General features: G+C 44.2%; 1 protein-coding gene across 4 annotated transcripts in view; it reads left to right on the top strand.

Annotated features, from left to right (window-relative positions):
- Positions 1 to 12,942, top strand: part of LOC136710550 (plakophilin-4-like) — a 164,576-nt gene that overhangs the window by 138,740 nt on the left and 12,894 nt on the right. For all 4 annotated transcript variants that reach the window (XM_066686161.1, XM_066686159.1, XM_066686158.1 and 1 more), the window contains 2 exons: positions 2,265 to 2,397; positions 5,051 to 5,264. In XM_066686161.1, coding sequence (XP_066542258.1) covers positions 2,265 to 2,397; positions 5,051 to 5,264 — 347 coding nt within the window. The remainder of the gene's footprint in view (positions 1 to 2,264; positions 2,398 to 5,050; positions 5,265 to 12,942) is intronic.

Here is a 12,942-nt window from a genome sequence, read left to right as displayed (position 1 = left end):
CAGTGCAGTTACCCAGCTTTTCTCCATTCTTCCATTCAGTACCTAGGCCACACCCACTCAGGGGCCGGCTGTGTTTTTCGCTGCACCCTCCAAAGTATCGTTTGTCACTCCGTTCGGCCGCCACAGTGTCGGAGTGTGTCTGAGGTGAGGCTGAAACAGGGTTCAGAAGATGGGAGATGCTGTAACTTTTCTAATTCTTATTGTTTTTGTTTTATTGGTTGAATTCAGTCGTGTGGGAGGTGAGATTGATGAAGCATTTTCATTTACGCCCTTTAATATATATTCTTATCCAGAGCAGGGCTGTGCCATTTTATCAGAGTCCAGATACCACTGATTTAATCTACCACTTGTTACCAAGAAAGAAACACTACCTACTAAATATAAGGGTGGTACCAAAAAGGAATAAGTGCTTATACCTGGGAAAATAAAACACACAGTAATTAAAAACCTTTTAATGAAGTCAAGATAATTTAAAGTTAATATGCTACACAGAGAGGTAAGACACTGCTGTTTAGACAGTGAAGGCCAGTGGATATTTGTCCGCCGTCTGAGAGCCAGGACATAGAAGAGTCTTGATGTGGTTCAAACCAAGCCGTAGTACTCTTAAGATAATGCTGCATTTTCAAAGCAGAAATCTGAATCCTTTTTCTCTCCAAGTCTAGTTCCAAGCCTAAAATATTTTTTATAAATTATATTTTTCGAAATATTTACTGACAAAAAAATATTGTGTTTCAAGTCGTGTCCATATGGGCATGACACATGGTACCAGTCTGATCACTGCTCAGCTCAATATCATCATATTTCAGCCAGGCATCCAATGATCGTAGGAATCAGTGAACATTCATTCATTCATTGTCTGTGACCCTTATCCAGTTCAGGGTCACGGTGGGTCCAGAGCCTACCCAGAATCACTGGACGCAAGGTAGAAAAACACCCTGGAGGGGGCGCTAGTCCTTCACAGGGTGACACACACTCACACCTACTGACACTTTTCAGTCTCCAATCCACCTACCAACGTGTGTTTTTGGAGCATGGGAGGAAACCAGAGCACCTGAAGGAAACCCACGCAGACACAGGGAGAACACACCACACTCCTCACAGACAGTCACTCGGAGGAAACCCACGCAGACACAGGGAGAACACACCACACTCCTCACAGACAGTCACCCGGAGGCAACCCACGCAGACACAGAGAGAACACACCACACTCCTCACAGACAGTCACTCGGAGGAAACCCACGCAGACATAGAGAGAACACACCACACTCCTCACAGACAGTCACCCGGAGGAAACCCACGCAGACACAGAGAGAACACACCACACTCCTCACAGACAGTCACCCGGAGGAAACCCACGCAGACACAGAGAGAACACACCAGAGAAATGTTAGTGTCTACATCTCTTAAATGCAGCTATAACTTTCAGCACCTCTAACTTAATAACATATCTAAGATAGGAATAATAAAAGCATGTGAAATGGAAAGTGACCTTGAAGCTTTGAGTGAATTTGGAGTGAGGAAATTGCCCAGACTTCTTCGGTGGGCCTTTATACCGTATAAATGCTGTGGTGCAACGTGTTTAAACTTGAAACAAACACAAAGCCTTTCATAAGACTAATGGAAGTCATTTTGTTGAGGATGTAGTGCAGGAAATCATATTTTCACTGCTCTCTAAAGGGTTGAGGGGGCATACACTCACTGACTCAGACGCTCACAGTTCAGGTAGATCTTAATGAAGAAGCCATGCTGCTCTCAAATGCAGACATGACAGCAGCACCTGGCAGAGGGTGTATTATCACAGTGTTGTGCTTATTTCTGTGGTGTGTTCAAGCTGTGTTCTAGAACTTTGCTCACAACAGTTGTTCCATGTAGGTCTTAGCAGCAGTTCTTGTCAGATCTGAATACTTAAACTTTAGGAAAGCATTCATTTTAATACAAAAATGCAAATCCTTTTTTCCCCTGCTACCCACAAGTGTTAGATACTGCTGTTTGATTTCCAGCTCGAGCAGGACCACCACCATACATTACTAAACTTCACTGAGTCCGACTGCAAACACGGTCTCTGTATCTGTATCTATGACATCATTAAAGCGGTTTGCTGCTCTGTATAAGTGTGTACGCCAAATGCTGTAAATGCAAATTTAACCAGAGCCCGCTCTGCGGGACACAATCAGCCAGTCAGCCTGGTGTGTCAGGGGGCTCTTAAGTCCTGTTGCATGTTCTATAGTAATACAGTACTCGGATGGTGTCTGTGTGTGTTATAGAGAGTTTGCATGGAGGGATCCTGAGTTGCCAGAGGTGATCCACATGCTACAGCACCAGTTCCCCTCGGTGCAGGCCAATGCAGCAGCCTACTTGCAACACCTGTGCTTCGGAGATAACCGCACCAAGGCTGAGGTAAACACACACACAGATGTGTATAAATCTGACTCATGAAGCCTGTCTGCTCAGCAGGGGGTCGGAGAGACCCTCAAACACTTCTTTTCTTCAACCAGCAGGAGCTCTACACCACACACGTGCGTACACACACGTACACCCACACACACACACACACACTGTGATGAATACATCACTCGCTGACCTTGCTCAACCTGAATAATGACACCATTTTCACTCTCAGCTGGAGATACTGGAACATTTATCTTACACAGAAATGAACATGCTTTATTTGTTTTTCACACTAAGCATTTAATGTTTAATTACATGCATATTTTTTCATAATTTTAGCGATGAGATTTCATTATGCCAGACAGCATGTGTTGAGTAAATGTGTTTGCCCTGAATATAGAGAGTATAACATTAGAAGGATACAAATAAACTGTAATAATTATAAACACTGTGAAATAAAACGCTATTTAACTATTATTAAATAAAACACTCTAAGAGGAGAACACTTAGAGGGACACTGCTCTGACTTATGTCAAATGTTTTTTTGTCTACTGTCAAAAAAATGACACAATATTCAATAGAGCACATTGCTATATTGTGATAATTCTGTGTAAAATCAACATCCAAAAGCTTTCAAATGCTGTAATTATAATCATACACAATATACGATGTAAAATATTAGATGCCAATCCATTAGAACTTTACCTAGATCCCAGCACACTCTCTTCCTACCTGCAGCCACCAAACTTCCTGTTGAATCCTACACCACAACACTAAGGTTGCTGTGGCTGTTTACTATCTGATCAGCAACCAGCTTCCCTTAACAACTCCGGTTACTCACTGAGCCCAGCCCATGAGAACCCACTGCTCTCCACAGGGGTCATCAGGTCGGCACCTCCCCTTGTCAGTGTTTCACTGAATTAAGCGCATGACACTCCAGAAGTCTGGCGTCCCAGACCCACCCCACTCTGAGCCAGCTTAAGAGTCCTACCTTACGCTTTAGCAACAATAACCGTAAATTCACAATGGCCTCCCTGGTGACTAGTGCTGCACCTAGCCCCACTGGCACCGTTAATGCACCCTTAGTGCTGCCAGTTCCATGTGAACTTTACGTGCTACATCACCTACACCCGCAATGATCCCGCTACAGTGTACTTCCCCACCGAGTCTGTTCTCTCCTTATCCACAGCCACTGACTAGACCTTTCAGGTATTTCTGATCTTTCCTTCACAGCTGCCCTTAGTTTCCAGCCCCTGATGCGAACTAAACCAGCAGGGATGTGGCCGACTTGGCTACAAATCCCCCTAACACCTATCTCCACAGGTCTTACATGTGCCTGCCACCCACGTTCCCTCATCTCAGCCGCCAAGTCGAATGCTTCGTCTACTGCATCCTCAAATGGAACCGTTACCTCTGTGAAATAAACTATCCGTTTACTTTCAGTCTACAGCACCATGTCTGGCCTCAATGTAGTGAACATAATGCACTCTGGGACTGGCAGGTTTTTTCCTACGTCCACCAGCAACTTCCAGTCTCGTGCTTCACCCCATCTACCAATATTTGTAGCCTGCACACTTTCTCAATATATCAACTATTAAGAGAAGGGCAATATCCTCAGCACTGATGAGTAAATCCCCAAAGCTCAAGGTGGAGGCAGGCCATAGCAGTTAGAAAATAATTATTTTACTGTTTTATTTATAGAATACATGAAGCACAGCTTTTGTAAAGGGCTCAGACAGTTTTGTTGGTCTTGAAGCTGTTAGTCCTGTTCTGGCTGTTTTACAGGACTTTACTGCCCTGAAATGTTCAAAACCAAAAACAAATGCACGTGCATGACACATTAACAGCCTTCTGTCTGTGTTCGGCCTGTATTTCCAATGTTAGTTTCATAAATCTAAACTTTCAGAATACAGACTTTTCCCAAACAGCTGAACTATAGAAGGGAATTTTTATCAGAACGTTTTGAGCCACAGCGGATGCCTGCCTCCACCTTGAGCTTTGGGGATTTACTCAATCAGTCCTGAGGATATTGCCCTTCTCTTAAGAGTCACACTCACACAAGCCTTCACTCCAAAATGTTGTTTTCCTTTCCAGAACAACTTCTCTCTTGTGCACAAGCGTTTTGATTACTAGGGCGATAGCAGCGTAGCACTGTGTACAGAGCAATTAACCCATGCTTACACTGTACACACAGCTCGTCGCTGGATGATTTATAAGGTGTATTTATTCTTGCTATCCAAAATATTATTGTTAAACACACAGTTTTTCTATAGAACACTTGAACAGAGCTTGTTCACACAGAAAGGCAGATGTTTGGGTAGCGATTATATTCCTATTGCACTCAAATGTTTTAAGTGCTCCAGAGTTTAATGTTGGCAGATGATTCTGGTTCTGATTACTTTTCTATACAGATGACTATAACAAACTAAACAATAACTTAATAGAATACACACAACTGACAGATATCTCTGTTCCTCCACAGCTTAAATGAAATGTATGAAAGGTTTAAAAGCATGTAAATCAGCAGTATAACATGTAAACGCCACTGGTGTGATGATAAATTTGCATGTGCTGTTCCTACGTTTTGGAGTTTTTCTTGTGTTTTCTGTCTGAAGCTGCGGGATTGAACCTTGGGCTCAGGTGCGTCTCAATGTTTTCTCAGGTGTGTCGGCTGGGGGGGATTAAACATTTGGTAGATCTGCTGGACCATAAGGTCCAGGAAGTGCAGAGGAATGCGTGTGGAGCCCTCAGGAACCTGGTGTATGGGAAAGCCACCGACGACAACAAGATAGCTGTGAGAAATGCCGGTGGCGTGCCTGCTTTGCTTCGTCTGCTGAGGAAAACTGTTGATGCTGAAGTACGGGAGATCGTCACAGGTAAGACAAAGGGATAGTGTGTGTGCATTGTTGATAAATGGGGGCAGTATTTTTTTTACGTTATGTGCATGTCTGCGCTTCATGGGGCATATTTTGTTTGTGTTGTTTGAGGCACTCTGAATTGTAGCAGCTTATTGATTCAGTCTGTAGAGAGATTAATATAAGAACGAATCAGTAAATGTATAAGTGGATCTGTAAATATAGATGAGTCAGTGTGTGTACATAAGGATCCATAAGTGTGTGAGACAGTAGGGGTTTATGAGGATCAGTAATTGTACATGAGGATCAGTAATATGAGTGAATCAGTGTATGAACGAACCAGTAAGTGTATGAACGAATCAGTAAGTGTATGAACGAATCAGTAAGTGTATGAACGGACCAGTAAGTGTATGAACGGACCAGTAAGTGTTTGAACGGACCAGTAAGTGTTTGAACGAACCAGTAAGTGTTTGAACGAACCAGTAAGTGTTTGAACGAACCAGTAAGTGTTTGAACAAATCAGAAAGTATATGAACGAACCAGTAAGTGTTTGAACGAACCAAGAAGTCTATGAGCAAATCAGTAAGTGTTTGAATCAATCAGTAATGTATGAAAAGATCAGTAAGCGTTGAAGCGAATCAGTAAGTGTTTGAACAAATCAGTAAATGCATGAACGAATCAGTAAGTGTTTGAATGAATCAGTAATGTTTGAATGAATCAGTAAGTGTACAAGAGAATCAAAGTCTCAGTGTGAGTCACTAAGTATAAGAGCAATCAGCTGTAAGAGTTAATCAAAAAGTACGAGTGTAAGAGGGAATCAATAAGTCTATGAAAGCATCAGTAGGTGTGGGAGTGAATCAGTAAGTATGAGGGAATCAGAAGGTGTGCAAGTGAATCTGTGAATGTGTGTGAACATCTATAAATATTATTTATTTATCAACTGTACAAGTTGCTACATAATGTCACTGCTACACATAGCTCTAGGGTCCTGGGATCTTGTGTTCAAACATCACCTCTTGTCACATTCTCCCCTTGTCTCTGTGGGTTTCCTCCAGGTGCCCTGCATCTACCACAGTCTGAGCACGCACTGGTAGGATGAGGAGTCAGGAAGAGGATTTAGTCAGTGGCTGAACAGTGCAGTGCAGTTTTTATTTATTTATTTAATTCTCTTTATTGAAATTGAATGCGTATTTGTCACAGAGTCGTTTGCAGGTTGGGTCGTCACACCCTAGTGAATCTGTGAGTGTGACCCTGCAGCGAGGCGTGTAGCCTGTCTTTACATTCCACTGCCCAGTGTTGAAATTCCATCTGCTCTCACAAATCCACACATTACAAAGCACTCGTAAAGTAATCTATAATTCATCCGTCCCTTTCTGTAGTGATTGTTGCAAACTGTCTGCTTTTTATATTTGGTGAAGGATGCATATGTCGTCTTCACTCTAATCCTACACTCTGTAGTTATCTACATTGAGCTTTCTTATCCACAGCGGCACTGTCAGCATCAATGCCATAAACCTTATGTTCTTATTAAGGACTAACATCAATTTTCATGAGTCTGAGTCTGCCATAGGGGTGGCACGGTGGCGCAGCAGGTAGTGTCGCAGTCACACAGCTCCAGTGGCCTAGAGGTTGTGGGTTCAATTCCCGCTCCGGGAGACTGTCTGTGAGGAGTGTGGTGTGTTCTCTCTGTGTCTGCGTGGGTTTCCTCCGGGTGACTGTCTGTGAGGAGTGTGGTGTGTTCTCTCTGTGTCTGTGTGGGTTTCCTCCGGGTGACTGTCTGTGAGGAGTGTGGTGTGTTCTCCCTGTGTCTGCGTGGGTTTCCTCCGGGTGACTGTCTGTGAGGAGTGTGGTGTGTTCTCCCTGTGTCTGCGTGGGTTTCCTCCGGGTGACTGTCTGTGAGGAGTGTGGTGTGTTCTCCCTGTGTCTGCGTGGGTTTCCTCCGGATGACTGTCTGTGAGGAGTGTGGTGTGTTCTCTCTGTGTCTGCGTGGGTTTCCTCCGGGTGCTCCGGTTTACTCCCACAGTCCAAAAACACACGTTGGTAGGTGGATTTGTGACTCCAAAGTGTCTGTAGGTGTGAGTGTGTGTGTGTTGCCCTGTGAAGGACTGGCGCCCCCTCCAGGGTGTATTCCCACCTTGCGCCCAATGATTCCAGGTAGGCTCTGGATCCACCGCGACCCTGAATTGGATAAGGGTTACAGACAATGAATAAAAGAATGAATGAGTCTGCCATAAAAACATGAATTATTAAGTTCAGTTGTTTATTGGGTAATAGAAGAGATATAAAAGTGTTATATCCACCTTTATTTTCTCAGATCTATACATAAATCTACATTGCCACTCACAGCTCGTACGTCCTCCATCAGACACAGCCACAGAATCATTGTTTTGAACGATCGTGAACCTGATTTCACACACAGATCTGTGCCTGGCTCGATTTGAATTACAAAAATCTCTATCGACAAAACTTGACATAAAAAGCGTTCTTTGAAGATTTCTAATGTCCAAATGATATGTCGTTATGGACAGATTGATGGATGATAAAAATAATAGCTTGTTGCAGCTGTGCTACTCAAACAGTGCCTTTGACCTAGAGGTCAAACCTGAGCGTGGTGACAGTGGGGATGGTGCATGATTCACTCCAGCTCACACCTGCGTGGTCTACCTGCTGCTTGGGCAGTGAGTAAAGTGCTGTTTCAGCACGGCAGGCTCCATCACCCCCACCGTTGTGACTGAGTCATAGCAGACTAAAGCAGACCACTCCTGCTGCGTTTGGATTATGTAAGGCTAGGACATATGCCAAGAAAGTCAGATCTCAAAAACAGAAAGGCATATTTCACCTGATCTCAGTAATCAACTGATGATCAAGACCTTCCGCATTCTGTGTGTCTTAAAAGCAGGAAAAACAGCGCCCAGTGCCAGTCATGATTTCTATTGTCTTATGGTGTTCACACGTAAACACAACCATTATATCAAAACCAAATGGTACTTCCATGCCCACACTCCTCGATTCTGACGGTCAGAATCCTTCTGGCGACTCCCTTAAGCTCAGTGTCTCCCTGCAGTGAAGCAGAAGCTGAAATTGTGGCGTCGTGTCCTGTTGGGCGTGTGTCTGTTTTCAAGCATCGTCTGGATCACTCTGGAATGGACTGTAATCAATGGACTGATTCAGCGTACGTGGCTGACTCCCTGGAGTCTGAATCACTGAATCAGCTGCTTGAACATATAATATTATGACCACCACCTTGTTTCTGGATTCTGAGATCCACTTTCTACTGACCACACAGGAGCACATTGTAGTTTTATAATTACAGACTTACTATAGTCCGTTTGTTACTCTGTGTATTTTATTTTCCCCCTTTCAGCCGACCCCACAGAGCAGGTGTGATGTGGTGGTGGATCATTCTCAGCGCTGCAGTGACACTGACGTGGTGGTGGTGTGTTAGTGTGTGTTGTGCTGGTGTAGAGTGGATCAGACACAGCAGTGCTGCTGGAGTTTTTAAACCCTCTGTCCACTCTCTGAGACACTCCTCCCTCGTTGGTCCACCTTGTAGATGTAAAGTCAGAGACAGTAGCTGTTGCTGCTCAATGTGTGTTGGTGATCGTATTGGTTACAAGTACAGTGGAGCCTCTACTAACGAACTTTCCAAGATACGAACCAAGCATTTGAATAGTTTTTGCCTCCACCAACGAACTATGACTCTAGAAACGATCCCGAGCCTCCTCCGAGCCGGCGGCTGGAAATGGCCACTTACCCCAATAGACTTGAGTGAGCATTTAAGATTAGCACATTGTAGCTTTAGCAATTTAGCATTATTGTAAATAGCAGACATCGAAATTCGTGCTAAGTTAAGCCGTATCTACGCTTCGTCTCCCCACATTCACCGCCTACTCTCCGTTATTCCACCCCCCCCCACCTCCCGTCATACAGCCAGTGCCTGTGTTACTCCTCCAGCCAGTCGTCACGTCTTCAAGGTAGCGATGTGTAACCACTTACAACTTTATTTCTTGTTTATTACTGTTACCACTGTATTTCTCTTTTATTTTTAGTAACGCTACATGTATTTTTTTAATAATTTGAGAGTGTTGTAAACATATATCAGTGCAAAAAGGGTGACTTTCGGGGTGGGGGCTGGAACACATTAATTGCTTTTCCATTATTTTAAATTGGGAAAATTAACTCGAACTTCGTAGGTAAGTTCGTAGGTAGAGGTTCCACTGTAATTGGTTACATTTAAAGGAACACTACATAAGATAAGAGTTTTGGCTCCTGGGGCTCCCCCTAGTGTAATTAATTTTTACTGCACTGTACAGAAATTGGGCGGTGGGATGTCACAAAGTTACATAGTACAATTTCTGCAGTGTTGAGCCCAGAACAGCAACAACAGAGGCAGTGAAACATCAACTTTTCTGAAGCTGTAATTTTAAAGTAAAAATAATAAACACTGTTCCATTAAATTCCGTTCTGTTACAAAACAAACATCCTTATTTGACTTGTAGATAGATGCTAGGTTTACAGCACAGTAGATGGGTTCCACTTCTATATTTTCTTTCTTTCTCTTCTTTCTCTACTCTTCTCACAACAGCAGTGATGGGAGATGTTTCAGTTCACTTTGGTTTGAACCCTGTCACCACGGCATCGAGGCTGATTCTCTTTGTTAATTCTTGCTCTTTGAACCGGATATCCAGCAGAGATCTGCTTCCCGCTCAAGCAGCTCTCATTAATTGCTGAAGTGATTAGTTCTGACGCTAGAGTGTGTCACGTCGTTCAACTAATTGGCGGTTGACAGTGCCATGTCGAGCAATTACACAAGGGCAAAAAAACCGTGTGTCACCCGCAGATAATCTCAGCCAGTCAGAGCAGAGGACTCCTCCCGGTGAAAGCCAATCAGCAGCAGCTTCCACAGTGAAGTAATGAGAAATGACAGGCTCTAAACCGGCTTTCCCTGAGACGCTCGTTCAGGCCTCTAACGTAACAATCACCTTGTTTATCTCAGCAACCTTGCTATTAAGTGGTTTAAATCTCAGCTGGTTGCAGAAGTGATTGTTTCTGTTGTTGTTCTCATAGTAACGTCTGCTGTGCGTAGTCAGTAATTCAGGTTCGTGCTGAGTCCCGACTGGATGTTAGCCAAATCAAAGTGTTATATGAACATTATAAAAGTTACAGAACCGTTCACAGCCTCTGAATGTGAAAAAACATTGTGACGTCACTAAATCATGTGCATCACTTATATCCAACTGATTAACAGTCTGAGTGAGGCCCACTACAACACGCCCCGTCTGAAGAGACCTGCGTACGATATGTCCATCACAATTTTTGTTTTTGAGAATGAGGAGAGACGATGAGGTTAAAAAAACTACATTGACATTAGAAGTGGACGTCAGGAAGAGAATGTACAATTCAGGCTATTCATCCATCCGTTGGCCACCACTTATCTGGGTCCAGGTCGCCGGGGGAAGCAGTCTGAGTAAAGAAACCCAGACCTCCCTCTCCCCAGACACTTCTTCCAGCTCTTCCAGGGGGATACTGAAGCATTCCCAGGCCAGTCGGCACATATCATCTCTCCAGTGTGTTTTGGGTCTTCCCCAGGGCCTCTTCCCTGTTGGACACGCCCCAAACACCTCATCAGGGAGGCGTCCAGGAGGCATCGGGATCAGACGCTCGAACCACGTCAACTGGCTCCTCTCGACACCAAGAAGCAGCGGCTCCAGTTTGAGGGTGTGTCCAAAACCCAGTGAGCTGTCTAACGAGGGCATTTTACGCCACAGTGCGCACGCTCCCGACACGTAGACTGTCCCAATTCTTAGACGCCTCATCGCGAGCTCAGATCCCTCTTCACCGCAACGGACCAGTACAGAGCCGGCTGTCAATCTCCCGCTTCGCCTTTCCCTCACTCGTGAGATACTTGAGACAGTCCTCCACTTGAGGCAGGATCTCACTTCCAACCTGGAGAAAGCACTCCACTCTTTTCCGACTGAGTAACATGGACTCAGACTTGAAGGTGCTGATCCTCTTCACACTCGGCGGCAGACTGCTCCAGTAAGAGCTGGAGGTCCCGGCTCGATGAAGTCAACAGAACCGCATCATCAGCAAAAATCAGACATGGGATTCTGAGACCAGCAACCGGACACCTTCCGAAATTCTGTCCATAAAAGTTACAGAATCTGTGACAACGGTCTGGTCCTGACGGAGTCCAGTCCCGACTGGAGACCAGGCCGACTTACTAACGGCGATGAGAACCGCACTCCTCCTCCTGTTTATATAGGGACCTACGGGGACTGGCCATTTAACTTGTGTCATTTGTATCACATTTAATAGTAAAAGCTCAAACTGTAGAAGAGTTGTGCATCAACACCTTACTCCCATTTAAAGTTAGATTTATGACATCAGTGTCAGGGTAAATATTGGGGAACTATTTATTATGCATTTGTTTTTAGATGTGATTCATTTTTTGACTGAGAGCTGAGGCGCTGAGGATTGTATTTGATTTCTTTGTAGTTTGTTGTCGTTCAGTAGAACGTGGATAACAGTTAAAACATGTTTCGGTCAACATGTTTGTGGTGGCTACAGGAGTGTGTGATGTAATCTGACCTTGGCAGGCAAACCTGTGTGTGTGTGTGTGTGTGTGTGTGAGAGAGAGAGAGAAGTGAGACTGAGACGAGAGAGAGTAGTGAGACTGAGAGTCGAGAGAGAGTAGTGAGAGAGAGAGCGAGAGAGAGAGAGAGAGAGAGAGAGAGAAAGAGAAAACATTACATTTATAAGTTCATCCATGGGTCACATAACACACAGTCATCCCACAGCCAGAGTGTGTGTGAGAGGTGAGAGAGAGCCTCACCCTTCAGGCCCCCTCATCTCCTTCTCTCCTCTCCTCCTCTCTCAACTCTTCTCTTCACTGCTCTCCTCCTCTCCTCCCCTTTCCCTTTTCCTCTTTCCTCTCCTTTTCTCATTTCTCTCCTCCTCTCCTCTCCTCCCCTTTCCCTTTTCCTCTTTCCTCTCCTCCCCTCCTCTCTGTCATCAGCTCCAGCTTCAGCCCATGGTTCGTTAGTTAATAAAAGTCAGAGGAGCGTCTCTCTGCTTCACTGCTTCTGAGAACGACACGGACGTTCAACACACATCTTTATTTTCTTTTTTCTAACACATCATTCTTATATTCTCTCTCTCTCTCTCACACACACACACACACACACACAATAACCCCCTGAAATCAGATCATATTAAATGGTACTGAAGAGGAAGAGAGATAAGTGCTCATGCCATTCTGTGAACTTTTGTTCAGACAGGAAAGCTCTTAAAATTGTGTCATGTTTGTCGTGTGTGTGTGTGTGTGAGAGAGAGAGTGAGAAAGAGATGTTAGAAGGCTTCTATTGTGTTGCTGTCTGGAGATTTACAACACTATGAACACAGCAGCTGTCCTTCACACTGTGAAATGAATGAACCAATAGAAATAAAATCTTGTTACGTTGACTTTCATTGAAACTTAAAAAGGTTGTTACATTCTCCTTTAAAGTTACTGTATTGGATACGAACGCATAAATACTGTTCCAACCGAGTACGAGTAAAAATGTGTGTATTTTACTGACACTGACACTTACTTAGACTGAATCATCAGGAGCATTGTGTAATAGTGCAGTTATTAATTCTAACGTTTCAGAATCGTTTTCTGGAAGTGTCCATCGTTTATTTAAGATTTTCCCACGTT

The sequence above is a fragment of the Hoplias malabaricus genome, chromosome 12 (genome assembly GCF_029633855.1).
Source record: "Hoplias malabaricus isolate fHopMal1 chromosome 12, fHopMal1.hap1, whole genome shotgun sequence".
Lineage (NCBI taxonomy): Eukaryota > Metazoa > Chordata > Actinopteri > Characiformes > Erythrinidae > Hoplias > Hoplias malabaricus.
The sequence above is the reverse complement of the archived record's forward strand: the minus strand, read 5'-3'. Positions and strand labels throughout refer to the sequence as shown.